Below are 25,787 nucleotides of genomic sequence, written 5' to 3'. Positions count from 1 at the left end.
CCCGGGGACGCTCTCCCCACCCCCATCCCTGGCTTCCTGGAAAGCTTGCTCCCCCTAAAGTTTGCATAGCAGTTAATCGTCTGGGTTCCCAACAATGGGCTCTGCCCATCTTGGGACATGTAAAAATAGGATTTGGTTTGCCTTTCACATTGGGAGGCTTCTAGAGATAAAGAGAAATCCTCTGCGCCTGGCTATTTAAAGAGACATAGGGAGGGGTAGGGGCCCTTTCCAGTCCTCTGGGCTTCACACAGGGAGCCTTAGAGGTCAGATCAATGTTTTCCTTTCTCCTCGCAGCAACAGGACTACCAACTCTTCTCACGCCTCCCGGGACATCTGCCAAGGGCCCAGGCCTGGCAGCCCCCTCCTCCATCCCTGGCGGGGGCGTGATGGAAAAACGCTGAACTGGGACTTGGGGACCAGGGTCCCCAGAGTAATCAGGTCTCCCCAAGCAATCCTGGGTAGGTGATGGGCACGGCCAGGTAATCTCTAAGTTTCCCTCTACTTTGAGTTGCCTAGAGGTGCGAGGCCATCTGCCGGCCTCTCCGTCGGCAGCGTGCGCATGCTTCTGAGCACAGACCCTGAGCCAGGCTGTCTGGTTTCTAGCCCAGTCCACTACTAGTTAGTCATGAGACTTGGGGCCAGCTGCGTAACCTCTCTGCCGGGTGTGGGGAGCAGCCCCCATCTCGTAGGGTGGCTGGAAGGTCAAGGGAGCTAATATGCATGAAACACGAGTGTGCCTGGCCCAGAACAAGTGCTGTGCAGGTGTGACCATCCCTACAGCTAGGTGTCTGACCCAGAAGTGACGGGAATTTTGCGCCCTACTAGTTAGGAATGTGGCTCTTCCTCCTGTGGTCCTGGCAGGGTGTGGGGAAGAGACTGGACCCCAAGTAACTGCACCTGCTGGAGGAGAGCCACGAGTCAGTCAGGCTGCAGGAGCCAGGGGAGGGCCTGATGCCACCGTGAAGAGCAGAACATGTGGCCTTGGGGTCAGCAGGCACTGACTGCCCAGACCATGGGCAGGCCACTTGATCTAGCAGGCTCTTGTCTTGACCAGGGCCATCGCTACTTGTAAAAGGGTAAAGCTTTGACTAGAATGCATCAATTGTTTTGATTAATTTCCCTGCAGGTGGAAAAACGAGGTCTATTAAACAAAAAAGCAGAAACACAGAAAATGATAGTTCTTTATTTTGATAGTTGAGGGGAAAGTTATAAAACAGACAGCACAGAGCTTTGTGACTGCCTCAGATAGGCAATGAACACAGAGATGAACAATGAACAGGCAATGAACACAGGGATACAGAAATGTAAACAAGACAAGGCTTCCAGAGAATGTTAGTTTATGCTATACACCTTCCAGAATACAGCAGCTCCCACAGACTCTAAAGTAAACTAAAACGAGAGCCTTCCAGAACAATCCATACACATTCTGAGGGAGGTCAGAGAAGGCTCCTTCCCTGCATCCGGGGACTGTGTGGTTGCTGCTCTTTCCGGGCAGGAGAGGCCAAGGCTGGTTCCGCCTGGGCTTTGGCTTCACGGGGCGGCTTCACCTGCTCTGTTCTGTGTTCTCTTTCGAGTTTGCCTTCTCGCTCTTCGGCAGGCTGGCTCCAGCCCCTGCCTGTCTTTCCCTTTTGACCCACACCCCTTTCGTGTTCTTAGCAGGAAGCCCAGCCAAGCCAAGGGAGCCTGGCAGAGTCCCTCAGGTGGAGCCAACCAGCCCAGGGGTGGCTCCCTCCTTAGGTGCGCAAGACCCAGCCTCGCCATTTGCCAAACATTCAGAAAAAAGGCTACAAATGTAACTTGTTAACCATCTAATACTGTCCTCCCTCTAGAAGTTTCTGATATGTCTGGTTATTATTCTGTCCCAATTTTTTTGTTCCCGTCCTAGGGTTTTTGACTCTCCCAGGAAGAGAGCAGGCCTCGCAGCCTGGCCCCGCACTCTTGCTGTTACTTCAGGCAGTGGACTCTGGGCGCATCACAGACTCATCACCCCAACCGGCTTACCCCTGCAGCCGCAGCTGGACACCCCCCACCCCGGATCTCCGGAATGGTGAGTTGTTCCGCAAAAAGTCTGTTATCAGGAGGCTCTCGGTCACCCTGAGACTTGCCTTGAAAGGATGTGGGAGGGAGGGAGAGACACGGGGAGGGAAGAGCAGAAGATGTGACGGCTGTCCCGGCAGAAGAGGGAGAACAGAGAGCAGTACAGCCTCCTCCAGACAGGGCTGGAGGAAAGTCTTAGGTTAAATATCTCAGGAGGTATGAGGGGTGGGTCAGGGCAGCCACCCCAGAGCCAAGGCGCAGAGGAGGCGTGAAACGTCCAGGATAAATAGAACTGCGTGGGGAGGAGAAAAGCCAGCTCCACCCTCTCTTAAAACAGTCGCCATCGGCACCAAAAATATATTACTATCTGTACATATGTCATCTTTTAAAAAAGGAAATAAAACCTCCTTGGCACCTTGTAGTTGATTTCTTAAAAATGAGGTGATATATGGCAAGGCCTTCCGCGTGCGCACACGTCCACGGCTGTGCACACGCGTGCATCTCCCTGTCGAAGAGCAGCGCCCCGCAGCGCCCCTGCAGCCCTGAGCGCGAGGAACATGGCCGGGCGGGCTGCCGCCAGCTCCTGTACGGCTGTTGTTTGCAGGGGTGCCCTCTGCCGGGGCGCCTGACTTTGCCGTCCACGGGGGACCAGCAGCCCCCCATCCACCCGCTGCTCCAGAAGCAGAGGACAACAGGATCGCCCTCATGTACCTCCTCTGGGAAGGAAGTCCTGTCTCTGGACCCAAGCTGCTTCAAATCGAAGGCAGCCCTGGCCCGCCCCGCCCCGTCCCACAGTTACACATGTCTGCCCGGGCTCAGAGTGGCCTCTGCCCCCCAAACACCGACGCAAATGCGAGCAGAGGTCAGCACCGGCCCGAGCGAGCACGCGTGCCCACGGGCTCCACGCCGGGTCACCGGCGCTCCGGCAGGAGGCCGCAGAGGGCGGGCTGGCCGGGCGGCAGGGAGGTGGCCCTCGCCTTCTCGGGGCTGCCCAAGCCAGGGCACCACTGCTCAGAGGTGGTGACTGCTCTGCAGCAGGGAGGTGACGGTGTCCTGCAAGGCCACGGCCACCTTCTTGGAGGTCTTGCGCAGCAGCGGGCTGTCAGGGTGGCGCTCCTTCAGGTGCAGGACGTGGCCCTCCTGGCTCTCAGACGTGCAGCCGCACTCCTCGCACACGTACAGCTTGGCCCGCCGCTCCTTGTATGCGTACTTCTGCTGCACGCCGTGGATCTTCTTGAGATGAGACTCCAGAGAGCAGCGCTGTGTGAAGGCCTTGTCACACAGGCTGCATTTGTAGGGCCGCACACCTGCGGGGAGGGCAGTGCCGGCGTCAGGGACCCGACTCCGCAGCAGAGGAGCGCCCAGAGGCCCGCCCGACTCCAGCTCCCCAGCAAACCGCGGAGGACGTCTGCCCAGAGCTCCCAGGCCCCCCAGGGCCCAGGACAGCAGCACGGCGGCCGCGGCCGTGGCCTCCGCCGGGTGGGCTCCTCTTACCAGTGTGGGTGCGCACGTGCCTCTTCAGGTCAAAGGTGTCGTTGAAGCCCTTCCCGCAGTAGGTGCAGAGGTGCCTCTTGACGTCGTTGTGACACTTCATGTGGCGATTCAGCATGCGCTGGTACGCGAAGGCCTTCCGGCAGATGTGGCAGGGGAAGAGGCCTCCACTGGGAGTGTCCCCCAGCGTCACCTGTGGGCGAGGATGGGGTTTGTGACGGATACCCAGGAGTTGGGGCTGCAGGTGGCAGACTGCGAGGACACACACACCAGCCCCCAGCCACGTGAGGAGGGCGGTGCCCACCCCAGAGGCCACACCTCTGTGCCGCTGGCTCCCAGAGGTCTGGTGGTGGAGCTGGAAGGAAGGTCCGCCTCCTGTTGGGCTCCTGAGTCTCTGTGCAGGGCCGCCACCCAGCCCCTTCCTTACCATCTGTGGCCATCTCCCCACAGAAACAGCCCGATTCAGTAACTCTACCTGTTAGAAAGTCCTCCCTTCACTGAGCCCAAATCTTTCTCTGTAGTTTCTGCCCTCTGTCCCCATTCTAAGCCTTAGGACAGGGAAGAATGCCCACGACGCGGTCTCCGTGCAGCCTTCCCAGGCTGAGGCCACCGCTAGGAGCCCGGAGCCCCCTCACAGGCCAGCCCCGCCCCTGGCCTTCCTTGAGCCTGACGTGGTCCGGTCTGAGTCCCTTTGCCACCCTGATGACTCTCTTGCTTATAAACTTTTTTCATTTTCTTTGTAATTATGGAACAGCTGTTCAGAAGTGGAGACGTGGCCTCAACGCCCTACCTCTGTGAATGTTCAGAGGTTACTTGTGCTTTGTGGTGGCCTTGTCGCTGGCCACTCCTCCCGAGCTCCCTGGGCACCGGGCGCACCCCATCACCCCATGCCTTCGGGCACCGGGTAAATGCCTTGCTGCTAGCTAAGCAAGCCCTTTGGGGTCAGGACTCGCTCCTCTGGCACATCTGCTGTCCTGTGCCCCCTGCTCTCTCTCTCCACGCGCTCCCTAGCCACTGGGATTAAGGGGTGGGAGGAAGGGCCCTCGGGGATCAGGGGCACTGTGTCAGCTCCCCGGCCAACCGCCCAGCACATGTCTTGGCGATTCCCCTCTGGTTACAACATGTGGCCTCCGCAGTTAAGAGAGGTGGGAACAGCATTGCACGGCCAGTTTTCTTCAGTCTTTTGGCTCATAGGAAAGCTCCACGGGAGCCCTCCCTCTAGATGACTGCTTCCAGATCCCGGAGCTTTCAGGAATGCAGGCCCAGCCAGAGACAGCCTGGACGCTGCATGCTGGAAAGCAGGGGCATTCCTGTGAGCTCCTTCCTGCCTCTGCTGCTGAGCAGGGGGCGCTCACCAGGCCCCGCCCCAGACGCAAGGCTCCGGGATGGAAGCACACGCTTGGGCGAGGCGGAGACTGCCGCCGGGCACCTGCGCAGGGAGTCGACCACCGAGCAGACTCCAGACCTCACTCTCAGGCGGCGGAGACGCAGGCCCAGGCCAGCTTGCAGAGCCAGGCTCACGCTTCCTCACTTCTCCTAGGACTTCTGTGTAAAGAGGTGCCTCCCCTCAAGACCAGAAATGAAGCTAAACAACCCCCAGAGAGGACTCCAAAGGGTTAAGCGTCTTTGGAACCTCACTGCTTCTTCCCAGCGCATGGGCATTCTCACTTCCGACCCACTTCTCTTCTTTCCCACCCCTGTCCGTGCTCCAGTGAGGTTCACTTCTCTGCAGAAACCTAGACCCAGATCCAAGGCCAATCTCTGCTTAAGTCTCATTTGTGCCACGTCTCGTGGGCTGGACCCAGGAGGATACACGTGCCCCTGGTCGTTGGAGACAACGTGAGGGTCAGTACCTTCATCTTGGTGCGCAGGAAGCCATGGTCCCTGCTCTGTGGGTCTGCCAGGCGGCTCGTGTCTTCGGAGGGCAGCTGGGCCACCACGCAGGGTCCTGGGGTCACACTATAGCTGGGGTCCTGAAGGCTCATGTCCAAAGCCAGGGGGCAAGAAGGGGGTTCGGCCACTGATGGCTCTGGCTCCCTGTAGGGCTGTGGTGGGCAGAAGCCTAGGCTGACTGGGAAGAGAAGAACAGCCAAGTGAGGGGCTTGGTGGAGAAAAGGGGATTGCGCGGGATTTCCGGAAGGTTCCCTGGCGGTTAGCTGGCTGGAACGTGGAGCCGCTGCCCCACCCCTTGCAGGCATGTGGCAGAGCAGGGCTGCCCCCAGCCCACTGCATGCCGCACCTCTCTCCCCCCACCCCATTAAGGTAATTACAGGTGACGCCAGCCAAGCTCCACGGCCCACAGGCCTGCCCGCTGAGTAATTTGTGTCTTAGCGGAACTGGGAGGACCAAAGCTGCCCTGCCAATTATTCTTCCCGAGCTGTCTGCCTGCCCCACCTGGGCCAGTCCCTCTGGATTCCAGGCCTCATCCACGCTCCTGCAGGGACAAAGGGCGCCACTGGAGGCCCTGGACCCAGGGACTCATCCCTGCCCCAGAAGGGTCCCAGTGGTCTGCACCACTCCGAGCCTCTCTTCCAGGCAGATTTAGCTGCTGGCCGTGGGGAACAGGTGGTCCTAACCCCTCTCTCCTTCCGGGTGGTCTGTCCCTGACGTTGCAGCTCATTGGGGCTCCAGGCTCCCCACTCCCGCTGGCCCAGCTTAGCAGGTGAGCAGGCCGGGTGGGGCAGGGCAGGGAGGAGGTCAGGGAGCAGCAGGTGGATGCAGCCTAACAGTCTCCTGGGCAGCCTGCCCAGCTGTTACGCAAGCCTCCCCCAGAGCAGGAACCGCTCACTTGCTTGGTCGCTGTGGCGCTTTGAGGGCTGGGCTCCCGCCCTTCGCACGGCAGCTGCAGCGATACCAGCAATACCGGCAGCCCTTTAACACGCTGCTCCCCACGGCAGACACCTCACGCTAAACAGGGCCGGAGAGGCTTGGCCCTCGTCCTGACTAGACAGGAGGGGAGCTCTCCCGAGTGACACAGAGGAGACAAGTCTCAAACCCCCAGAGCTGAGGCAAACAATCTAATGTTACAGTTTGGTCAGTATTTTTCTCCTGAAGAGGCTAAGCTAGGAACATTTTCCAAGCCTCAGAAGGAAAAATCAAGAGGGGCACAGGAAGGAAAGGATGAGTGGGCTTCAGGGAGAGGGACTTAGCAGGTTGACTTAGGGTCTCAGAACCATGAAGGCGGCCCCCTGCGCCTGCAGCCCCCGGCCGGTGAGACAGTGGGCAAGGGAGGGGCGGCCCCCGGCAGGATGCAGCGGGCAAGGCTGGAAGCAGAGGACACACCAATGGAGGAAGGGCGAATATGGGCGAATATGAAGGCACCCAAGTTTCGGGAGAGGCCCCCGCTCTCGCCCCCTTCAAACACAACAAAGTTCTGACGGGAAGAATGCGCCTGCCCGCCACCCAAACCCGTTCTGCTGGCACTGGCGCCGTCTGTCTGTCCGTCCAGGGACTCTAATGTGCCACCTCATTCCGGGAGTTGATTCACCAGCACCTGGCCCTGGCCTGGCCTCTCTCCAAGCCCTGGACGGCTGGACGTCAGGCCGGAGCTCTCGGAGGCCCCCCCCCCGCCCCCCATCCTCCCACAGTGACAGCCGTCTGTGTACAGGGATGGGGGCTGCCAGAGGGTGGGCGTGTCAGAGTGTTGGCAGCTTCAATTTATGCCAGATTACCAGCTATTGGAGATCTTGGCTGAGAATTCAAAACTGGACGACAATTTCCATTTCTCAATCCAGGTAGAGACAAACAGGAACCTCTACCCTCTTCTGTCTTTCAGTATCAGAGAGCGAGATCAAGGCTCCCAAAAGCTGGAGCTGGGCCTCAGAGCCTGCACACGGAGCAGCAGAGAGAGGAGTGACAACAGCTGAGGGTTAACCGGTTTGCGCTCAAACGAGTTGTCACCCTTGGCTCCCTGCCTCCACGAGAGTGGGGTCCATGGTGAGGGTTCTGAGGATCTAAGCAGGTTTAGGGGGAGAACTGTTTCACAGGCCTGCCTCTCCCGTTCCGCAGAAGCCCTGAGATGACAGTGCTGGGGAACCGGGGACAGGGAGCGGGCCTACCTGCTCTGCCCCTGTGCCGCTTTTCCCGAGCGAGGGGCAGGTGAGGCCGTCAGGGTGGGGACGGTTGCCTCATCCCACCAGCCCCGCCAAACCCGTCTTCCTGCCACCCCCGGAGCGTGGTCCTGCCGCCGCGCCTATCACTGGGCGGCACCGAGCGGCAGCGAGCAGAACTGGCTGGGCCCTGCTTGTGCTACTCTCTGTCCCCTAATTAGATGTTTCCGGCAAGGTGGCGGCCGCTGTGGCTACTCATCGCCCGCCCACAGCTGAGGAGTGTGGCAAGGCCCTCTCCCTACCCCCTCAGGGGCTGCACGGGTTCCCTTTCTGTCGGCTCAACATGCCTCCACCTGGATGACATTGTGGGCATTGGGCCAAGAGCAGCTTCCCACCCGAGGCCTTCAGCAAGTCCCCTCTCTCTTGCATTGAAAGCTCGTGGCCCAAATACCAGACAGGGTGCCAGGTCCTACCCTATCCAAGGCCTCAGGCCAGGGCTGGGCACGAGGCCTGGCCCTAGGCTCTCTGGGGAGAGCAGGTGAAGCAGACGTGAGGACACCTAGCCACGGGCTGGGGCTGCTGCCGACCTGGAAGCAGCAGGGGGGCGGTGGGGGAGCCCAGTGTGTCAGCACAGCCCAGGCTGGCGTTAGGCGGTCTTGCACCCTTATCGGGAAGGGCAGGGTCCCCTGTGCCCGTCTCCTCCGGCCCCCAGGTCAGCTAGCAGGGGCCTGAAAGGGAGCCAGTGCCAGCCAACTGGCAGAGCTGGGCAGCCCTGGAAACACAATGGGCCCATCTCTCAGCCTGTCGTTTCCATTCTGTGAATGCCAAGTTTTTCTCTCAGGCAGGATCTTTCCCCCCTTTCCCAACCGTTCCTCATACCGCGTCCACAGTGAAGTTAACCAACCCCGTGCACCTCAGCCTCACACCAGGGTGGACGCTGCAACCGGCGGGACCGTACTGTGTTTGCGTCCTTCCTTCCCTCCCTCCCGTGCAGCACGGGGCTGGCACCCCTGTGGGACGCCACACGATACTTGCTGAGCATGAAGAGAGCTAAAGAAGAAGCCTGACATCAACAATGGCCGTGCTTTGCTCCCGTCCTCCCTGTGCCCAGAGGACTCGGCCTCACCTGCTCTCTTTCTGGGACAAACAGTCTGGCAGGATTCTGCCTCAGGTCACCCAAGCTAGGGACAAACAGCCTGGCAGCTTGGGTGACGGCACCCTGTGGGACAGCTAGGAGTCCCATCTAGCCCACCGTACCCATCCGTGGGCTGGCTGTCTACCCTCCCAGCCTTGCTGCCCCGGAGAGCTTGGCAGACGTGTCCCTCACTGCCAGCACTTCCCAGGAATCAGAATGATCACCGTCAGAGGCATAATCTCTCCCCAACTCCACTCTCTCGCGCCCCTACATGTGTACTCTGGGGCCCAAAGCTGACTTTCTCAGCCTTTCTAACTCGGCCCAGAAAGAGCTGCCCAGGTGCCCACACTGCCTAGTCAGAGCCAGGCTGAGGACGCTCCAGTCCCGCGCACCTCAGCCTGGCTGCCCCCCTGGGGTAGGCATGCGCTGCTGAACTGGCAGAACGGACTGCAGACGCTCCGTCTGAAGTGGGGAGGTGGGGGGGCGGTTTTGGTGGGGGGGTAGGGAAGAGGCCCCAGGATGCTCATGGCTGGAGCATGTCATTCAGCTTCCAGGCCTGGTCTGCCCTCCAGTGCCTTCCTGGCCTTTTGAGATTCCTCTCAGCAGGGGCCTGGAGAACCCCACTTCATCCCCGTTCCTGGAGCTTCCCCTTAGGTCCAGGAGATGGAATTTAGCCCCTGGGTACAGGGGCCTGGGTTCATTGTCAAGAAACCAGCATCAGTCCCTGCACTCCACAGTCAATAATGACACAACGAAGGAGAAATGCCAGGGGAGATGGAGGGCAGGGGCTCGAGGGCCAAACAGGTGGCAACTTAACCATGAACCCTTTCAGTGCTCCCGGCGTGAGTGGTGCTGTTGCCCACCCCTGCAGCCTTCCAGGCCCTGTACCCACTTCTGGGCTTTTCCCTCAGCTTTGGGAGGAGAGTGAGGCCCAGGGGACTGAGGGTGGGAAACCTCTAGAATTGTGCCTCAGAGAAGAGGCTGGAGTGCTGGTCAGACTGGGGCCCTGGAGTCAGAGCTGCCAGGCCGGGGCCCAGGGTCTTCAGTCTGTAAACACTTTCTTTCCAGGCATTCTTTGCTGCTCTAAGGGTCTCAGAGGGCCCTGGCGGGAAGGTCAGACCTCAAACGCTTCATTCCCCAGCCCTCCCGGTGCCTCTCCCAGTGGGACCGGATGGGGTCAATGCTTACTTGGTCACAACGTGCTGAGTCTGTGAGGTGGGGTGAAGGAAACGTGCCCAGCCGGCTCTTAGGGTCACGGTCGGCTGGTGATGGAATGGCCCAGTCAGGGGACAGGCCACCACAAAACACACTTCCCACCCTCTAGCCATCTGAGGCACCTGAGCGTGGCCCGAGAACATTCCCTTTCTCATTTCCAAAAACTGTGGGAAAACTCTCTAGTGGGCCACATGGCTTTGAGAGGCAAAAGTAAGCTCTCTGACTTCTACTGTTTGCTTGAGCCCACAGGACTCTCCCTGGCAAACTGTCACCTGCACCTCCAGGTTAGACCCCATCCTACATCCGGGATGATCCTGCAGAGTGAGCGGCTCCCCTCACCTGGACAGCAGCGGCAGGCGGTACAGACCATCCTGTGCACCTAATGGGACAGCCCCTGGGTGCAGGTCTCCCCCGCCACTCCCACTATGGCCACCAGAACTGTGCTGGGGAAAATCACTAGGATGCAAGGAAGTCAATGATTTGAACAAACGGAATTCCTTTGTCCTTTGTAAAAGTCAACACATGATCTGTTACTGATTGGGATGTGAAATAAAACTAAAAATAACAGCACACTAGTCTCGAGCAAGGCTCCGCTCACCTTTAACACAGTCCAAGTTCGGTTTATCAGATCCCAAGGAGCAGCTAAGCAGCAAGTCAGACACAGGTGAGGGAGGAGGCAGGAGCAAGGAAGGGGGCTCGCGTCCCTCACCCCCTCACATGGCCCTTCTGGAGGTGGAACACCGACCAACTCCCCAGGGAACTTGGAGAAGCAAGAAACTATACACAGAATCCTGGGCCCACACCCTGATCCGCCTCCAGGTGTGGAGGCAGCGCACTTCCCTTTCTGTCTCAGTTTCCCCATTGGGGTCATCAGGACTACTGGTGCATTCCGACCTTTTAAGGAGGCTGTAGGTAGGGGCCTCGGCACTTGAGATAAGGCTAAGCTGTGAAACACCCCACCAGCCCTGTAGGCCATAGGATCCTGACGGTTGTCAGGCCACCACTACACCCACAGTCTCCAACAATTTATTCAGGACAGAAACCGAGGCAAGAGCCCTCACAGGGCCCCTCACCGCCCTTATTTCACCACTCTCCTACAGGGCCCGGGGCGATGCAGGGGAACCTGCAGATCAAAGGTCAAAGTCGGTTGGTTAATTACAACCTCTCCCCCGTTGGAGGCGCTGGGCAGGGTGTTCAGCGCATCCCGCGCCCCACCCCCAAGGCTTGGGGAAGGGGAGTTCCGAAGGAAACTGGCTCCCGACCAAAGATTCTGTTAGGGGTGGGGGAGGACCGAAGGCGCAGAAGAGGTCTCGGGGCTAACGTGGAAGATGCCCCTGGAGGAAGAAACAACTGGGGTTACTCATCCAAAGTTGACTCCCACGCTGTCAAGGCGTCTTCCGAAAATAAACTGGGTGCCCCAGCTTCCCCCGGGGCTGCTCCCTGGCTGCGGGGCGGGCTCCTTAAAACCCCTCTCAGCTCAGTGGCGTCCTCTGCAAGGTCGAAGGAGGCGCGTTTCTAACAGAGGTGAGAGCTGATCCCACCTTTGTCTTCCGGGCTAGTGGGGTGCAGCTCGGCGCCTTCCCCACAGTCTCGCGCTCCCCACGGCTCGGAGCTCCTGCCTGCCCGACCCTCACGGGGACCTTCTGGCAGCCAGTGTTGTGGGTGAGAGGGAGAGATCAATGAAGGTGGCTTCAACTCTGGGTCTTCTCTTACATTTACACAAATCTCAGCAGAAACTCCAGCTCGCTCCCTGCCCCCCTAAGTGGCACCGCTCCAGTGCCCTCCTCCCGCCTCATAAAAGTCCCGGCTTTCGGGATTTACTGCACGAGAGTGGAGGGTTGCCTGAGCGGTGACACACCCCGTTGCCTCCCCTGCGCCGCGGCTCGGACCGGTGGAAGGCAGAGCGGCACCGCGCGGGCCCGCGCGCCTCGGACAGGCCTGCCCCCCGCCCCGCCGGGGTCCTGGGAACGGCTGTCCGCCCCCACCTGGCAGCCCCCGCGCCCACCCCCGCCCCCGCCTGGCCGCTCCTTCCGCCGGCCCTGCCCTCCCCTCCCCCCGCGCCCGGGGTCGGCCGCGCCGCGGGCTAACGGGGCAGCGGCCGCTTAAACATTAAATCGGGCGCCCCAGCTGCGCCGGCCGCCGGGCTCCGCGCCACTGCGCCCCGCACGCCGGCCGCTCGACGGGGCCCCGCCGCCCTCTCGGCGGCGCGGGGTTCGGGGCGCGCGGACTGGGCGCCTCACCTGGCACATAGATCTCTCCGCGCTCCTCGTCGGGGAGCTCGCTCCAGTTCCTCCTGCACGTGGAGACGCACGTCTTCTTCACTAGAAACGCACGAGGCATTTTCGAACCCTCCTCGCCGGGTACCGGCCGCTTCCGTAACTAGAGCCGGAGCCGTCCCACCTTTCCCTGGCCGGGCTGGAGGCGGGCGGGGGTGGGGGTGGGGGAGCAGGTCGGAGAAGAAGTCGCCAAAGCGTCCCGCGTTGCGCCGGGAGGCCGTGCCCGGGACGGCGCGCGCCCGTTTCAACTCCGCGGAGCTGTCGCCGTCCTCCGTCTGAACGAGGTCCCCTTCAGCCAGATGCACCGGGCGGTGGGGGAAGCGGCAGGTATGCTCCTCCCGGCGCGACTGGCGTCCCTCGCGTCCGCTCGGGAAGTCTTAAAGTGCGAGCAGGACGGACGGGTTCACGCTTTATTGGCTCGCAGCGGCGTGTGTTGGTGGCTGGGGCGGGGAGGGGGGGGAGCTGATCTGAGCTAATTAGCTTGGAGTGGCCCGGGGAGCGACGGCGCATGCGTTGGGAAATAACGGTGACAACCCACCTATTTGTTACCTGTCGAACCGGTTTCTATTCCGCTGCCGGTGAGGTGGCCTCGCGGGCTGGGCGGGGTGGCCGGGAGGGGGCGGGCGCAGGGCCCCCAGCACACGGCTGCCCAGCCGGCCCAGCCGCTGCCCGCCGGGGACCTCCCAGCCGGAGTGCTAGCGTTCGCCAACCGGAGTTTCGGAGTTTCGAAGGGAGCAGAGGAGGGGAGGGAGGGGAAGGGGCAATGTTATTCGGCGCTCGCACGCTCTAAGGGCGATGAAGTGAAACTCGCCCGACTGGGCCCGGCCCGGCGCGCCCCGGGCGCCTGGGGAGGCGTGAAGCCGTCGGGCGGGACTGGGCGGCCCGGCCCACACTTGTTGAACCGGGCCCGGGCCCAGGCGGCCCCGGGTCCCAAACGCCTGGCTGAGCAATTCGTGGTTCAGCCCAGAGGGAGGTATTTGCTGGTCGCCGGCACCGTTCGGAAAGGCACGCGGGGCCGCAGGAACGCGCGGGCCGGTGGGCGGGCAGGCCGGGCCTCTCCGGGCCGTAATACAAAGCGGAGAGCCCGCCTTCTGGCCGGGCAAGTGTGGAAGGTTTCGTAGAGGAAGGGGCGTTTACGCCGTTCCGAGTCCACCGTGACCCCGAAAGACCCCAGCGCCTAGTCACTGGGGCTTACACCGCCGCCCCCCGCGCCCCCCGCGAGCCCTCCCTCATCTTTGTCCCAAATGGCCGGAGTTCTGGTGCAGCAAGACTGGAGGTGAGCCGAGGGCAGAGGACCAACTTACTTTGCCTGGCCGCAGCCACGGCAGTCAGGGAGCTCATGTCTTGGCCCCAGAGCCCAGCCCTGGCTGAGGCGCAGCCCGGGACCCCTCACTCCAGCCATTCATCACGCTCTGCCCAGACCCAGGACCCGCCTCCTGGAGGGAGGCCCCATCCTCCTCAGAAGCTGAGGAGCACTTGGTGGCCTCCATGAGGCACAGTAACTGTGCCACTTCGGCCACTGGGCTTCTCTTACCAGCTGAGCTAGTAAGGGCAGGCATGGGACCCCTTCCTCTTTTTAGCTCTCCCCCTTCCCCTGTGTAAAACAAAATAATATTTCAGAGTCCCTACCACACATACACCTTTCTCACATATTAAATGTTTGCTGGAACAGATTAGGAGGAAATGAATCTGATAAGTGAATTCACACAGTTCAAAAGTCAGGAGTCAGAAGGGAGCAGCCTGCTTATGGTGGACTTTCAGGCGTCTAGTGGAAGAAGGTAGTTTTTCAAGGGGGAGGCTTCCAGAGGCCCTTTACATGCCCCCACTGGACTTCTGTAGAGCACTCCCTGGGTGGGTGGGGAAGGTGTGGACTTTGGGGGCAGATGGGCCTCCTTCTCTACTCCTTCCTGGAACCTGTGAGTCTGGCCAAGGGGCTTTCCTTTCCAGGCTGTATCCTCGTCTGTCACCTGAGAATCCCATCATCTACCTCTTGGGTCCACGGTGAGGATGGTGTGAGCTCTGGCAGGGGCACTAATGTTTGCCCCCTTCCCCTTCCTTTTCCAGGCTCTGCTTCCCTTGTCAACCCTCCACTCTTACCCTGGACCCTTCTGTTCAGTTGACATTAAGCGAGCACCTGCTACTTGCTTGTCTTTTTTTTTTGGGGGGTACGCGGGCCTCTCACTGTTGTGGCCTCTCCCGTTGCGGAGCACAGGCTCCGGACGCGCAGGCTCAGCAGCCATGGCTCACGGGGCCCAGCCACTCCGCGGCATGTGGGATCTTCCCGGACCGGGGCACGAACCCGTGTCCCCTGCATCGGCAGGCGGACTCTCAACCACTGCGCCACCAGGGAAGCCCCTTGCTTGTCTTTTGAATATATTCTGGGCAAATAAGTTTGACTAACACTGCCTGGGAGAGAGGTGAATTTAGTTCATTCACCCAACAAATATTTATTGAGCACTTTGGTTGTACCAGACCCTGACAGGGGCTGGGACACAGTAGGGGCTTCGTGGAAACTCTGATGAAGTTTCGTAGATGATGCTGGACACAGGCAGTCTTTCTCATCGGGGGAACAACTCAGATGTCTCCACTTGTGGAAAGAAAGTTACACAGTGTACAGATCGAGGCCCCAGGAGGGAGGGATATTCGTCCACGCTGTCCACTGCTGTATCTCCAGCTGTGCCTGGCACATAGTGGGTTGTCAAATATTTGTTGAATGAATGAATATCCTATGTTTCTTGACTCATGTGACCCATTCAGCCTTTTATGCTCCAAATTTGCTAGAGGCATAAATACAAAGCAAATTTCTTTCTTATGAGGAAAGCTATACTGCAAGTTCAGTGTGATAAAGGGCAACTCTCAGAGATGGGGGCTGGGGCATGGAGAATGTGACTATCTAAAGGACCAGTGACAAGCATGTCATCCAAGCACAGAAACCCAACGTTGCCACTTTTGTCCATTTGGAAACCAGAAATCCAGATTTATGTGTGAAATCTACCAATTTTTAATTAATTCATTAATTTATTTATTTATTGGCCACACTGCACAGCTTGCAGGATCTTAGTTCCCTGACCAGGCATCAAACCCGGGCCCTCAGCAGTGAGAGCACAGAGTCCTAACCACTGGACCACCAGGGAATTCTCCGAAATCTACCAGTTTTTAAATGTTGACTTAGCTTTTTTAAAACATGGAATGAGTCAAATAAAATACATTCGTGTGACAGATTTGACCCGTGGGCTGCCAGTGCGTGGCCTGTGGTTCATGAACCAGACAATGTGTGTGAACTTGGGTAAACACTGAGCTGAACTGTGAGCTCCATAAGGGCAGGCACCTTCTGCTCTGTTCACGCAGTGCCAGTTCGATATCGTTCTCTCCTTCCTTAATGCAGTCAACAAATATTCATTGAACACCTACTGTATGCTAGCACTGGGTATCCTGTGACGCAAGGCAAACGAAGAATAAGGAAATGACTAGTGTGTTGCAGGACATTTAACTAGTGATGGGATGGTGAGAGGGGCGCTGAGATCTGAATGAGAGGTAGGAGCCAGCTGCGCAGGGCAGGGAAGAGGCTGATCCGTAAATGGATCAGGTGGCCCCAAGGCCCCAGAGCAGGAGTGAGCAGCGCCTGCGTGTGTGTGTGTGTTTGTGATGAACCGAAAGGCGAGGGGGCTGGATCATGAGGGGATGGGAAGGTGTAGGAACTGACCCTGGAGAGGCAGGTCGGTCATGTCATGTGAGGCTCAGTGTGGTGGGAAGCCTTGGATCTGCTATGGGGAGAGGAGTGTGTCACCAGGGGAGGGGTGCTGAGGGTGGCAGTAGGGAGACCAGTGAGGAGGCTACCGTCATAGTCCAAGAAGGAGGGGATGGTGGCCTGGGCCAGCTGCAGGCAGAGCCATGAGTGCTAATTCCAGGTGACATAGTAGCCATGCCGCTGGTACAGTGGACAGGGGTGTGAAGGAAGCAGAACCCTAGCAGGCAAACAAGGCCCATGTCCCCTGAAGGTTGGTGGCTGGCAGCCGCCTTTAGAGCTCGGCTCCCATCCCAAGTAGCCCAGGGAGAGCTAGGGCAGGAGTCGGATGGAGAGGTTTTGGAACAACCCCTTCCTGTTCTCAGAGAAGGCTTCTGGGGAGAGCCGGGATGAGGTTGGGTGGGGCAGGGGCTTAGAAGCATGGCGGCTCGGGGCAGAAAGGCTTTTGGGAGCTGTGCTGAGAGGACAAGCAGAACAGAGCACTGGACCTAGAGTCAGGCTGCCCCAGACTCTTAGTCTCCAGGGACTTGGGCTAAGCCCCGTCTGTACGGGGGGCTCTGAGTTCCAGCTCTGCTCCTCAGAGCTGTCAAGAGATGCTGTTGATTCACTTTTGCCCAGAAACCTAGCAGCCCTTGAAAATGGACTCAGCCTTAAAGCAGGCCGACAGTGCCCCTGGCCACCGAGGCCTCTGCTTGGCTCAAGTAGTGGCCTTTCCAGCTCTGTTTGACAGTAGCCCCGTGGAGGCTGCAAAGCCCCTGACAAACTGTGACGTGCTGTGGGTGACACTGACACCTCCATCTCTTGCTGAGTTCTGTCCTGTCAGCTCCCAAAGCATCTGGAATCTTCCCACACCTCCGTCTCCATGTTTACCACCCTGATCCTTCGCAACTGAATAAAGTCCTTGGGGCCCAGCGTGCTCTGGCCCCAGCTGGCCTGACCCCCGTGCTTCTTCCTTCTCACTGATTATGTGTGTGCCCGCCACACTGCTGGCCCTCTGTCCACTGAACTGGCCAAATCCTGTTCCCAGCTCACGCCTCTCCTCTGCTGCTCCCTCTGCCCGGAAGGCTTTTCCCCACTTGATGACTGGCTCTCTCGTTACTCAGGTTTCAGCCAGATGTGCCCTCTTCCAAGAGTCCTCTCTGACTGCCCTAGCTAAATCGTTGTCCCCCCAGTCACTTCTGTCCCATTACCCTATTTTCTTATTCTTTTTTGCAGCATCTCTCTTTTAAAAAAAATATTTATTTATTTATTATTTATTTGGTTGCACTGGGTCTTAGTTGCAGCAGGCTGGCTCCTGAGTTGCTGCTCCAGGGCTCCTTAGTTGTGGCTCGTCTGCTCCTTAGTTGTGGCACGCGGGCTCCTTAGTTGTGGCATGCAAACTCTTCGTTGTGGCATGCATGTGGGATATAGTTCCCCAACCAGGGATCGAACCCGGACCCCTTGCATTGGGAACGCAGAGTTTTATCCACTGCGCCGCCAGGGAAGTCCCTGCAGAATCTCTTATTCCATGAAATTTTGATTTGTCTTGTTTGTTCCTTTCTCCCCCAGTGTAAGTTCTGTACATAAGGGACCTCTTTTAACATCATTTTTAGTACTTTATTTAGATATAGTTCACATACCATAAAACTCACCCTTTTAAAGTGTACAGTTCAGTGTTCTGTTTTGGTTTGGTTTTTGGTTTTTGGTTTTTCTGTTTTGGGCTGTGCTGTGCAGCTTGTGGGACCTTAGTTCCCTGACCAGGGATTGAACCTGCGCCCTCAGCAGTGAAAACATGGAGACCTAACCACTGGACTGCCAGGGAATTCCCAATTCAGTGGTTTTTAGTATCTTCACAGAGCTGTGCAACCACCACCACTGTCTTCCATAACATTTTCATCACCCCAAAAGAAAGACCGTACCCGTTAGCAGTCACTCCCCATTCCTCCCAACCCCCGGTTCCTGGAACCCACTATTCTGCTCTCTATGGATTTGCATATTGATGTGTTCTTTTTAAAGCATCTCTGTATCCCCAGTGCCTAGTGCTGTGAGGATGGGTATCTCCCATTTTACAGATGAGAAAACTGAGACTCATGGCTCCTCAGGAAACTGACTTTCCCTTTTTTCAGTGTGCCTAGTGTCTCCACAGAACTGGGATGCCCTGGGGAGGATGGAAACTCAGCAGAAAGAGAAGAAATGAGTTGTGGGCATTGAGTGGGGAGTTCCCTGCTCAGCCACTTGCTGCAGCCCACACCTGGGCCCTCTCGGCTGGGAGGTCACTCTTGCGGGTGGGCTTGCTGACTGCAGATTCAGTGCTGGTGGTCTGAGTTCAATGTTATGCCTGGCCTGTGCCAGGGACAGTACCAGCACCACCCTCCCACAGGGGAGCAGACATCTGGGCAGGCAGGTGAAGGCTGAGGGTAGCTGTGTGAGTGGAGGGCCAAGTCAGGGATAGCAACGGGTTGTGGCCTGAAGCCCAGGCTCCACCTTTTAGGAGCTCTGTGACTGTGAGCAAGTGACTGCACCCCGCTGGGCCTCCCTTTCCTTCTCTGTGAATGGTACCCATCCTCAGGTACCTCAGGGTGCTGTAAGCCTCAGTGAATCCATGTGGATGCTCCCACCACAGCATCGAGAACTACACGTGGGTTCCCTCCCTCCAGGCCCTGGGCCCCAAGGAGCAAAGGCTCAGAAAGGCTGGCGGCTGTCAGAGGCTGAACAGGGGCCGGAGCCAGCATTGTAGTTTCTGACCCTTTGAAGCCTGTCTCCTCAACTGTAAAAGGGGTTTAATAATCATTCCTCCCTCCCCGTAAGTGATAAGGGCTGGGGATGTGCAGTTATCAGCACCCTCTGGGCCTCAGACAGGGAAACCAGACAGGCTCCTGTTACCTCCAAGCTGCCTTCCCTCCCAGGGCTGCTGTCATCCTGGCCTCTTTCATCCTAGATTTAATTAGCCAGGCAGCCCCACTCCACAGCCTTTCCGGCCGAAGTCATCACTCCCATTTTATAGGTGGGGAAACTGAGGCACCTAGAGGGAAGTAGTTTGGGATTGCCGCCTGTGAGTCAACTGTTGAGCCAGGGCCCAGAGGAGCTGGGACTGGGTTTTCCAGCTGGACTTGTCCCTTGGGGTGGATCCCTGTCTCCATCCCCTTGGCACCCTGGGCACCCAGAGAGCCTCTTTTCCAGCTCTCTCTACCTCACCACTCCCTACCACCTCCCATTTGGAGGGCAGCAGGAGGGGGTGGGGAGGGGCCTGCCAAGCCCGGGGAAAGGTGAGAAACTAGTTGGCAGCGCTGGCATGGGGGCTCAGGCCTGTTTCATCTTCAGAGCGGGCTAATGAGAGCCAGAGGCGTTACTCAGATCGGCGGGCTGTGGGTGTGGGGTCTGGACGCCCGCGGTTCTGTGCCCTGGAAATCTGCGATCAGTGGGGCGTCTGCAGCCTGGACCCTAGACCCAGGAGGGGCTGCTAGCTGAGCCCCAGGCCCAGCCCTCTGAGTGTCCCCAAACAGCCCTGCTCCATCCCTCTGGAAGTCAAGTGTGCTGGGCTCGGGCACTGCAGACCCCAGATCTCCTGCGGCGGCAAGGCCTCAGTTTCCCGGTCCGTGCTAAGCGTGCTGTGAGCCCCGTGACCGGACAGACCCTGCCAGTCCTCACGTCTGCATCCCGTTGTTTTCCGGCTTCATCGCAGCTTGGGACTTGGCCCCGCCAGCTTTACCCTGGTCTGGCTGCCGCGACCCTAGCCGACCGTCGGCGCGGCCTCCGCCAAAGGTCAGCAGCTTCCGCCTGCCCCGACCCCGGCGCCGGCTCAGCGACCCCAAGCCGAGCGGGTGGGGAACCGGGGCCGGCGTCGGGGAAGCGAAGCCAAGCCCTGCGGCGCCCGCCCGGCCGGTTTAGCCGGGCCCACGGCGCGCAGTTCCTGCGGGCGCCCGGGGACCGCACCTTGTACACCCCCCAGCGGCCACAAGGGGAGCCCCAAGGACTCCAATCCGCGTCACCCCCAGGGGCCGCGGGCGGCTGGCCCAGGGTGCGCCGCGCCCGGGCGCCGGCGCGGGGCGCGCTGGTTGCCATCCTCAGCAGTCTGGCAGGCGCGGGCGGGGCCCGGGCCGCTGTCCGCCGGAGCGCCCTGAGATTGCAGTCCGCACGCAGTGGGGACCCTGGCATCCGCGAGCCCAGGCCCACCCAACTCCACCGCCTCCGCCTGGGCCTGCGGCGGTTCCGGGGAAGGGGGGCCTGCGCACAGCGGGACAGTTAGCCCCAGCGAAACCAACAGGTCTTCACCTGCCAGCAGGGAGGGCGGGGGGGCGGTGGCCCGGAGGGCGGGGGAGGCGGTGGCCCCGTTACGGCCCCGCCCCCGAGAGGGACCCGCCTCGGTTCGACCGCCCACGCGCCGCGCGCCCCGCCCCACCCCGCCCAGCGCCGCCAGCCCGGAAGTAGCCGGCCGGCCAGGTCGCCAGCGGCCGCTGGGTCAGGCAGGGTGAGAGCGGTCAACCCGTTACCGCGGGCGCCGGGGCGGTGCTGTGGCTTCGGTACCGGCTGCAGGCAGGCGGCCTAATGAGCTCTCGGCACGCACCCCTGCGCTAGCTGCCTGCCCGGCACCCCCGCCCCTGCTCGCCAGCCCTCCTCACCCCGGGGACCCTGGCGGCCCGCCCTAGCGTCACCCCCGAAACCTCTGGGTTTCATCTCGGGACCCGGGTGCGGGGTCCCCGCTGGCCTCTGCGCGTGGCCGAGGGCGGTTGGGATCTGCTAGGCGGCCCTGGGGTGACAGTGGCCCTTCGGGGTTGGCGCAGGGGCTCGCGCGCCCTCTGGCGGCCCTGGGGCCCCGCGCGTCTCCAGGCCGCACGTCTGATCCTCCCTCGCTCTTCTGCAGGGACTTGCGTGCCTGACCATGGGGCCCACGAGCCGGGAAACCTGGGCCCAGCGCCTGGGCACCTTCCGGGCCAGCCCGTCCACCTTCATGGCAGGTCCTGAGGGTGAGGATCTGGGTCGTCACCTGCTGAGCGACCTGAGGAGTGAGAAGCTGAGCGAGCCAACTAAGGTAGGCCCTGCGGGTGACCTGTGTCCTGGCCCACGTGGTCCCTTCAGCCGGCCGTGCCGGGAACCTCAGCTTCGTGATTCCCACCCAGAATCCCCTATCCCCAGGTTTCCTTGGTGGCTCTGAGCTTGGAGTACCCAGCGCAGCTGTGGCCGGACGCTCCTGCAGCCGAAGTAGCCGCCACCTCCTTGCTGGATACCCTGGTCCTTCTACCCCCGCGGCCCTCGGCTCTGCGGCGGCCCCTTCTGCTGGCGGCCACCACAGCCTTGGCGGCAGGAGGTGCGTTGGGCCCCACTTCGAGAGCCTCCCGCCGGCTCTTGCCCCTGCTGCTGGGCTTGGCCTCGGGCCGCGATTTGGGGAGAAGCTTCGGCCCTGCCTCGGAACAGCGCCCCCTGCAGGCCACAGCGTGGGAGTGCCTGCGGGAGCTGGAGAGCTGCAAGCCTGGGCTGCTGGGGGGCTGTCTGGGGCTACTTCGGGGCCTGCTGGGGCAGGAGGCCGCTGTACAGCCACTCAGCCTGCTGCTGGCACTTGCCCTGCGAAACGCCTTGGTGATACAGGCCAGGGCCAGGGCTGGCCTGCAGGGCCTGCTTGTGGCTGGGGACTGTCCCACCGAGGGTGGTCCCTGGAACTGGATGCTAGCTGAGGAGGGTGATGCCCACCTTCAGCCCCAGGCACCCAGCTGGCCAGCAGCTGAGGAGGGGGAGTGTTGCCTTGCCACGCTGGAGCTCAGTCCTGAGGAGGCCCGGGAGCTGCGGGCTGCCGTGGCCCAGCTTCTGGACATCTCCTACCTGCTCACTCCTGTGGCCCAGGCCCAGCTTCTGTGGCTGCTGGGCTGGGCCCTGCGGGGTCTTCGGGGACAGCCACCAGTGCTCTTCAAGCCACAGCTGGTACGGCTGCTGGGCACAGCACAGCTGACGCTGCTGCACGCCGTTCTGGCTCTGAAGGCGGCCTTTGGTGAGGCACTGTTCACAGCCCAGGATGAGGCCTTGCTGCTTCGCCGGCTCATCTTGGCTGCCCAGCACCCGGCCCTGCCCCTGCCTGCCCATCTCTTCTACCTGCACTGCCTCTTGAACTTCCCTGAGAACTGGCCGCTGGGCCCCGCAGGCGAGGAGGCTGCCCCGCTATTGCTGGGATCCCAGCTATGCCGTGGCCTCCTGCCCAGTCTCCTGCATGACCCGATGGCCCTGCTGGCCCGCCTGCATCTGCTGTGCCTCCTCTGTGTGGAAGATGAAGAAAAGGAGGAAAAGGGCCAGGATCAGAGCCCCCGGCAGTACCTGGAGGAGCTACTGGCTGGCCTGCGGCAGAGGGCAGCCCTGGATGGTGGCCCCCGGGCCTTAGCCACTCTCTGCTTCCAGGCCTCCTACCTCGTTGCTCGCTGCCTGGCCGGGCACCCTGTGGTGCTGACACCCTTGACCCACGGACTGGCCCAGCTGTACCGAGCCCGGCCTGCACTGGCTCCCCATTTCGTGGATCTCTTGGATCGGGTGGGCCCTGAGCTGGGGGAACCCTTAAAGGTGGTCTTGCGGCAGGAGGTGGTGTCCAGGCCAGGCAGGGATGAGGCCCTTCGTTGGCACCTGCAGATGCTGGCAAGGGTGGCAGATGGGGATGCCCAGAGTGCCACCCTTGGCTTCCTGCAGGTTGCAGCTGCTCGCTGCACGGACTGGGGCCTCCAGCAGGCCCTCCTGCAGGTCTGCCGGGCCCTGCTGCGGGCAGGTGTTGGAGGAGGCCTGGCGGACTTGCTGCAGGCCCTGGCCAGGCAGCTGGAGGACCCTGATGGGCGGGACCACGCGCGCCTCTACTACATCCTCCTGGCCCACCTGGAAGAGCCCAAGCTGGGGGTGGCCTTGGGCCCCTCCCTTGCCGCACCTGCACTGGCCTCTTCACTGGTGGCCGAGAACCAGGGCTTTGCTGCAGCGCTGATGGTGCAGGAGGCCCCGGCCCCGATTCGGCTAAGCATGGGTCCCCACAGAGCCAAGGGCCCGGTCCCAGTGCTGCAGCTCCAGGTGGAGGTGCTGGAGCAGGTGTATTCTCTGGAACTGCGCTTCCGTGTGGAAAGACAGCTCTATGCACCCTTGGGGGCTGTGCACGTGCCGTGCCTGTGCCCCGGCCGCCCCACCCGCCCTCTGCTGCTGCCTCTGCAGCCCCGACGCCCGGCTCCCGCGAGGCTGGCTGTGCGCGCCCTGTACACCACACCCAGCGGCCTCACCTGCCATGCTCACCTGCCACCCCTGCTTGTGAACTTCGCTGACCTCTTTCTGCCTTTCCCCCAGCCCCCCGAGGGGGCCAAGCTGGGCTTCTTTGAGGAGCTCTGGGACTCCTGCCTGCCAAAGGGCACCGAGAGTCGCTTGTGGTGCCCTCTAGGGCCACATGGGCTGGAGGCCTTGGTGTCCCGCCACCTGGAGCCCTTTGTGGTGGTGGCCCAACCCCCGACCAGCTACCTTATAGCCATCCGTCTGCCCCCAGACTCGCGGTTGCTGCTGCGGCTGGAAGCAGCCCAGGCAGACGGAGTGCCTGTGGCCCTGCGGACTGATGACTGGGCCGTGCTGCCTCTGGTGGGGGACTACCTCCGGGGGCTGTCAGCGGCTGGCTGAGCCCCAGGGCTGGCACAGGTAGGAGCAGGACTGCGGCCTTTGCAGGCTCTTGCCCAAGAAGGGCTGCTGAGAGCCAGGATACAGCCCCGTAGCTCCTTTCTGTAAAAACAAAACAAAACAAAGCCCCCTATATTTGATAACAATCCTCACTGGTTTGTTTTCTTTGGGGCCCTGGTTGGGGGAAGGCACAGTGGGATGGGGGTCAGAGGCTCCAGGAAAGCTTCCAAGCTAGGAACCCGCAGACTGCAGGGCATAAAAGTTCCTTCCTGCCCGGATATACTAGGATTCTCTAGAATCCCTGCCCAAAAGGCAGGAGAAAAAATATCCACATCTTTGCTTCCCAGAGAGGGAAAAGCCTTGCTCAAAGCCACCCAGCAATTTAGGAATGAGAGTGAAGCTGGACTTGGGCCTCCTGACCTGTGAGCCAGTGCTTTTCAACTCCAGAGGTTTGCAGGGTCTCTGCACAGGGAGCTCAGGCTAGATAGGACGAGGGACCAATGGGCAGAAACAGAGGAGGCTGCAGTGGCCTGGTGGCCCCTTCCTCTAGAGCCCGTGAGCCACAACTACCGAGCCCACGTGCCACAACTGCTGAAGCCTGGCGTTCTGCAACAAGAGAAGCCACCGCGATGAGAAACCCACACATCACAATGAAGAGTAGCCCCCGCTCATCGCAACTAGAGAAAGCCCGCGCAGCAACAAAGACCCAGCGCAGCCAATAAATAAAGAACATTACTCATTAAAAAAAAAAAAAGATTATAGAATATTGTATCCAATAAGAGAAGAATACATGTTCTCAAGTGCACATGGAACATCCACTGCGACAGACCACATTTTGGGCCATAAAACACACCTTAACAAATTTAAAAGAACAGGAGTCTGCTTTTGGACCACAATGGAATTAAAGTAGAAATCATGACAGAATGACAGCTGGAAAATTCCCAAATATTTGGAGATTAAGCAACATACTTCTGTATAACACACAGGTCAAAGAAGCCCCATGAGAAATTTTTAAATATCCTGAACTAAATGCAAATGAAAATACAACTTGTCAAAATCTGTGTGATTCAGTGAAAGCAATACTTGGAGTGAGGTTTGTGGCATTAAATGAATATATTAGAAAAGAAGAAAATATAAAAATCAATAATCTAACCTTTTACTTTAGGTTACTAGAGAAAGAAGAGTAATGTGAGCCTACAGCAAGTAGAGGAAGATAAGTAAAAATTAAAGCAGAAATCAGTGAAATCGAAAGGAGGAATTCAGAGAAAATCGACAAAACCAAAAGCTGGTTCTATGAAAATATCAGTAAAATTGATAAGCCTCTAGCTAGGCTAACTAAGAAAAAAAGAGCACAAATTATTAATACCAGAAATAAAAGAGGGGTCATCACTACTGAGCCCATGGACATTAAAGGGATAATAAATATTATGAACAATTCTATGCCCACAATCTGATAAATGAAATGGACCAATTCCTTGAACGACACAAAGTAACAAAACTTACACAAAGGAAAATAGATAATCTGAATAGAGCTATATCTCGAGAAAGTGAATCAATAATTAATAGTTATAATGGTTAATACTGTATATTGTTAACATAATAATAGGTATGTGAGGTGACACATATATCAAATCATCATGATGTACACTTTAAATATCTTAACAATTTTATTTGTCAGTTATACCTCAGTAAAGCTGAAAAAAAAATTTCTTAAAATGAACAACAAAAATTAGTGAAAATCTCCTAAAAAAAAAAAAAAAAAGCAACAGGCCGAGATGGTTCCCTGGTGAATTCTTCTTGTGAAAAAACATTTCAGAAAGAATAACAATTCCTTACAATCTCTTCCAGAAAATAGAAGCAGAGGGAACACTTCCTAATTCATTCTATGAGACCAGCATTATCCTAATACCAACACCAGATAAAGACATCACGAGAAAGGAAACTACAGATCAATGTCACTCATGAACATAGGTGCAAAAATCCTCCACAAAAAAATATTAGGAAATTGAATCTAATATACATAAATGTATGCTAACACTTTAAAAGAGTAAACAATGGAAAGATGAACTAAAATATTTAAAAGATCACATAGGGCAGGAGAGAACTGTTTGCAAGGAACAGGAATAGACACTAGGTTTCTCTAAATAGATCTTACTTTGTAGTTTGATTTTGGAAACGTAAATAATCACATAAAGTAAAAGTAAATCTTTTAGGGCTTCCCTGGTGGCGCAGTGGTTGTGAGTCTG

At 58.8% G+C, this 25,787-nt stretch overlaps 2 protein-coding genes across 6 annotated transcripts; one reads left to right on the top strand and one right to left on the bottom strand.

Moving 5' to 3' along the window:
* Window positions 1-1,186: 1,186 nt before the first annotated feature.
* OVOL1 (ovo like transcriptional repressor 1) lies at window positions 1,187-12,565 on the bottom strand. 4 transcript variants are annotated; one of them, XM_029209323.1, is made up of 4 exons: window positions 12,168-12,565; window positions 5,382-5,599; window positions 3,532-3,721; window positions 1,187-3,344 (listed from the first exon to the last, which is right to left on the bottom strand). In XM_029209323.1, the coding sequence occupies exons 1-4, from the start codon at window positions 12,265-12,267 to the stop codon at window positions 3,049-3,051; spliced, it is 804 nt and encodes a 267-aa protein (XP_029065156.1). In that variant the 5' UTR covers window positions 12,268-12,565; the 3' UTR covers window positions 1,187-3,048. The 4 variants fall into 4 exon arrangements, with proteins under 4 accessions (XP_029065156.1, XP_029065157.1, XP_029065158.1 ...); XM_029209324.1 differs by lacking the exon at window positions 12,168-12,565 and adding an exon at window positions 10,526-10,916; XM_029209325.1 differs by lacking the exon at window positions 12,168-12,565 and adding an exon at window positions 7,200-7,415.
* AP5B1 (adaptor related protein complex 5 subunit beta 1) lies at window positions 12,371-25,062 on the top strand. Of its 2 annotated transcripts, none has more exons than XM_029209320.1 (3): window positions 12,371-12,530; window positions 20,789-20,956; window positions 21,061-25,062. In XM_029209320.1, the coding sequence occupies exons 2-3, from the start codon at window positions 20,807-20,809 to the stop codon at window positions 23,542-23,544; spliced, it is 2,634 nt and encodes an 877-aa protein (XP_029065153.1). In that variant the 5' UTR covers window positions 12,371-12,530; window positions 20,789-20,806; the 3' UTR covers window positions 23,545-25,062. The 2 variants fall into 2 exon arrangements, with proteins under 2 accessions (XP_029065153.1, XP_029065154.1); XM_029209321.1 differs by lacking the exon at window positions 12,371-12,530 and adding an exon at window positions 20,351-20,395.
* Window positions 25,063-25,787: the final 725 nt, after the last annotated feature.

The sequence above is a fragment of the Monodon monoceros genome, unplaced genomic scaffold, assembly GCF_005190385.1.
Source record: "Monodon monoceros isolate NGI ecotype Baffin Bay Population unplaced genomic scaffold, NGI_Narwhal_1 Super_Scaffold_7, whole genome shotgun sequence".
Classification (NCBI taxonomy): Eukaryota; Metazoa; Chordata; class Mammalia; order Artiodactyla; family Monodontidae; genus Monodon; species Monodon monoceros.
This window is presented reverse-complemented; position numbering and strand designations above follow the sequence as displayed.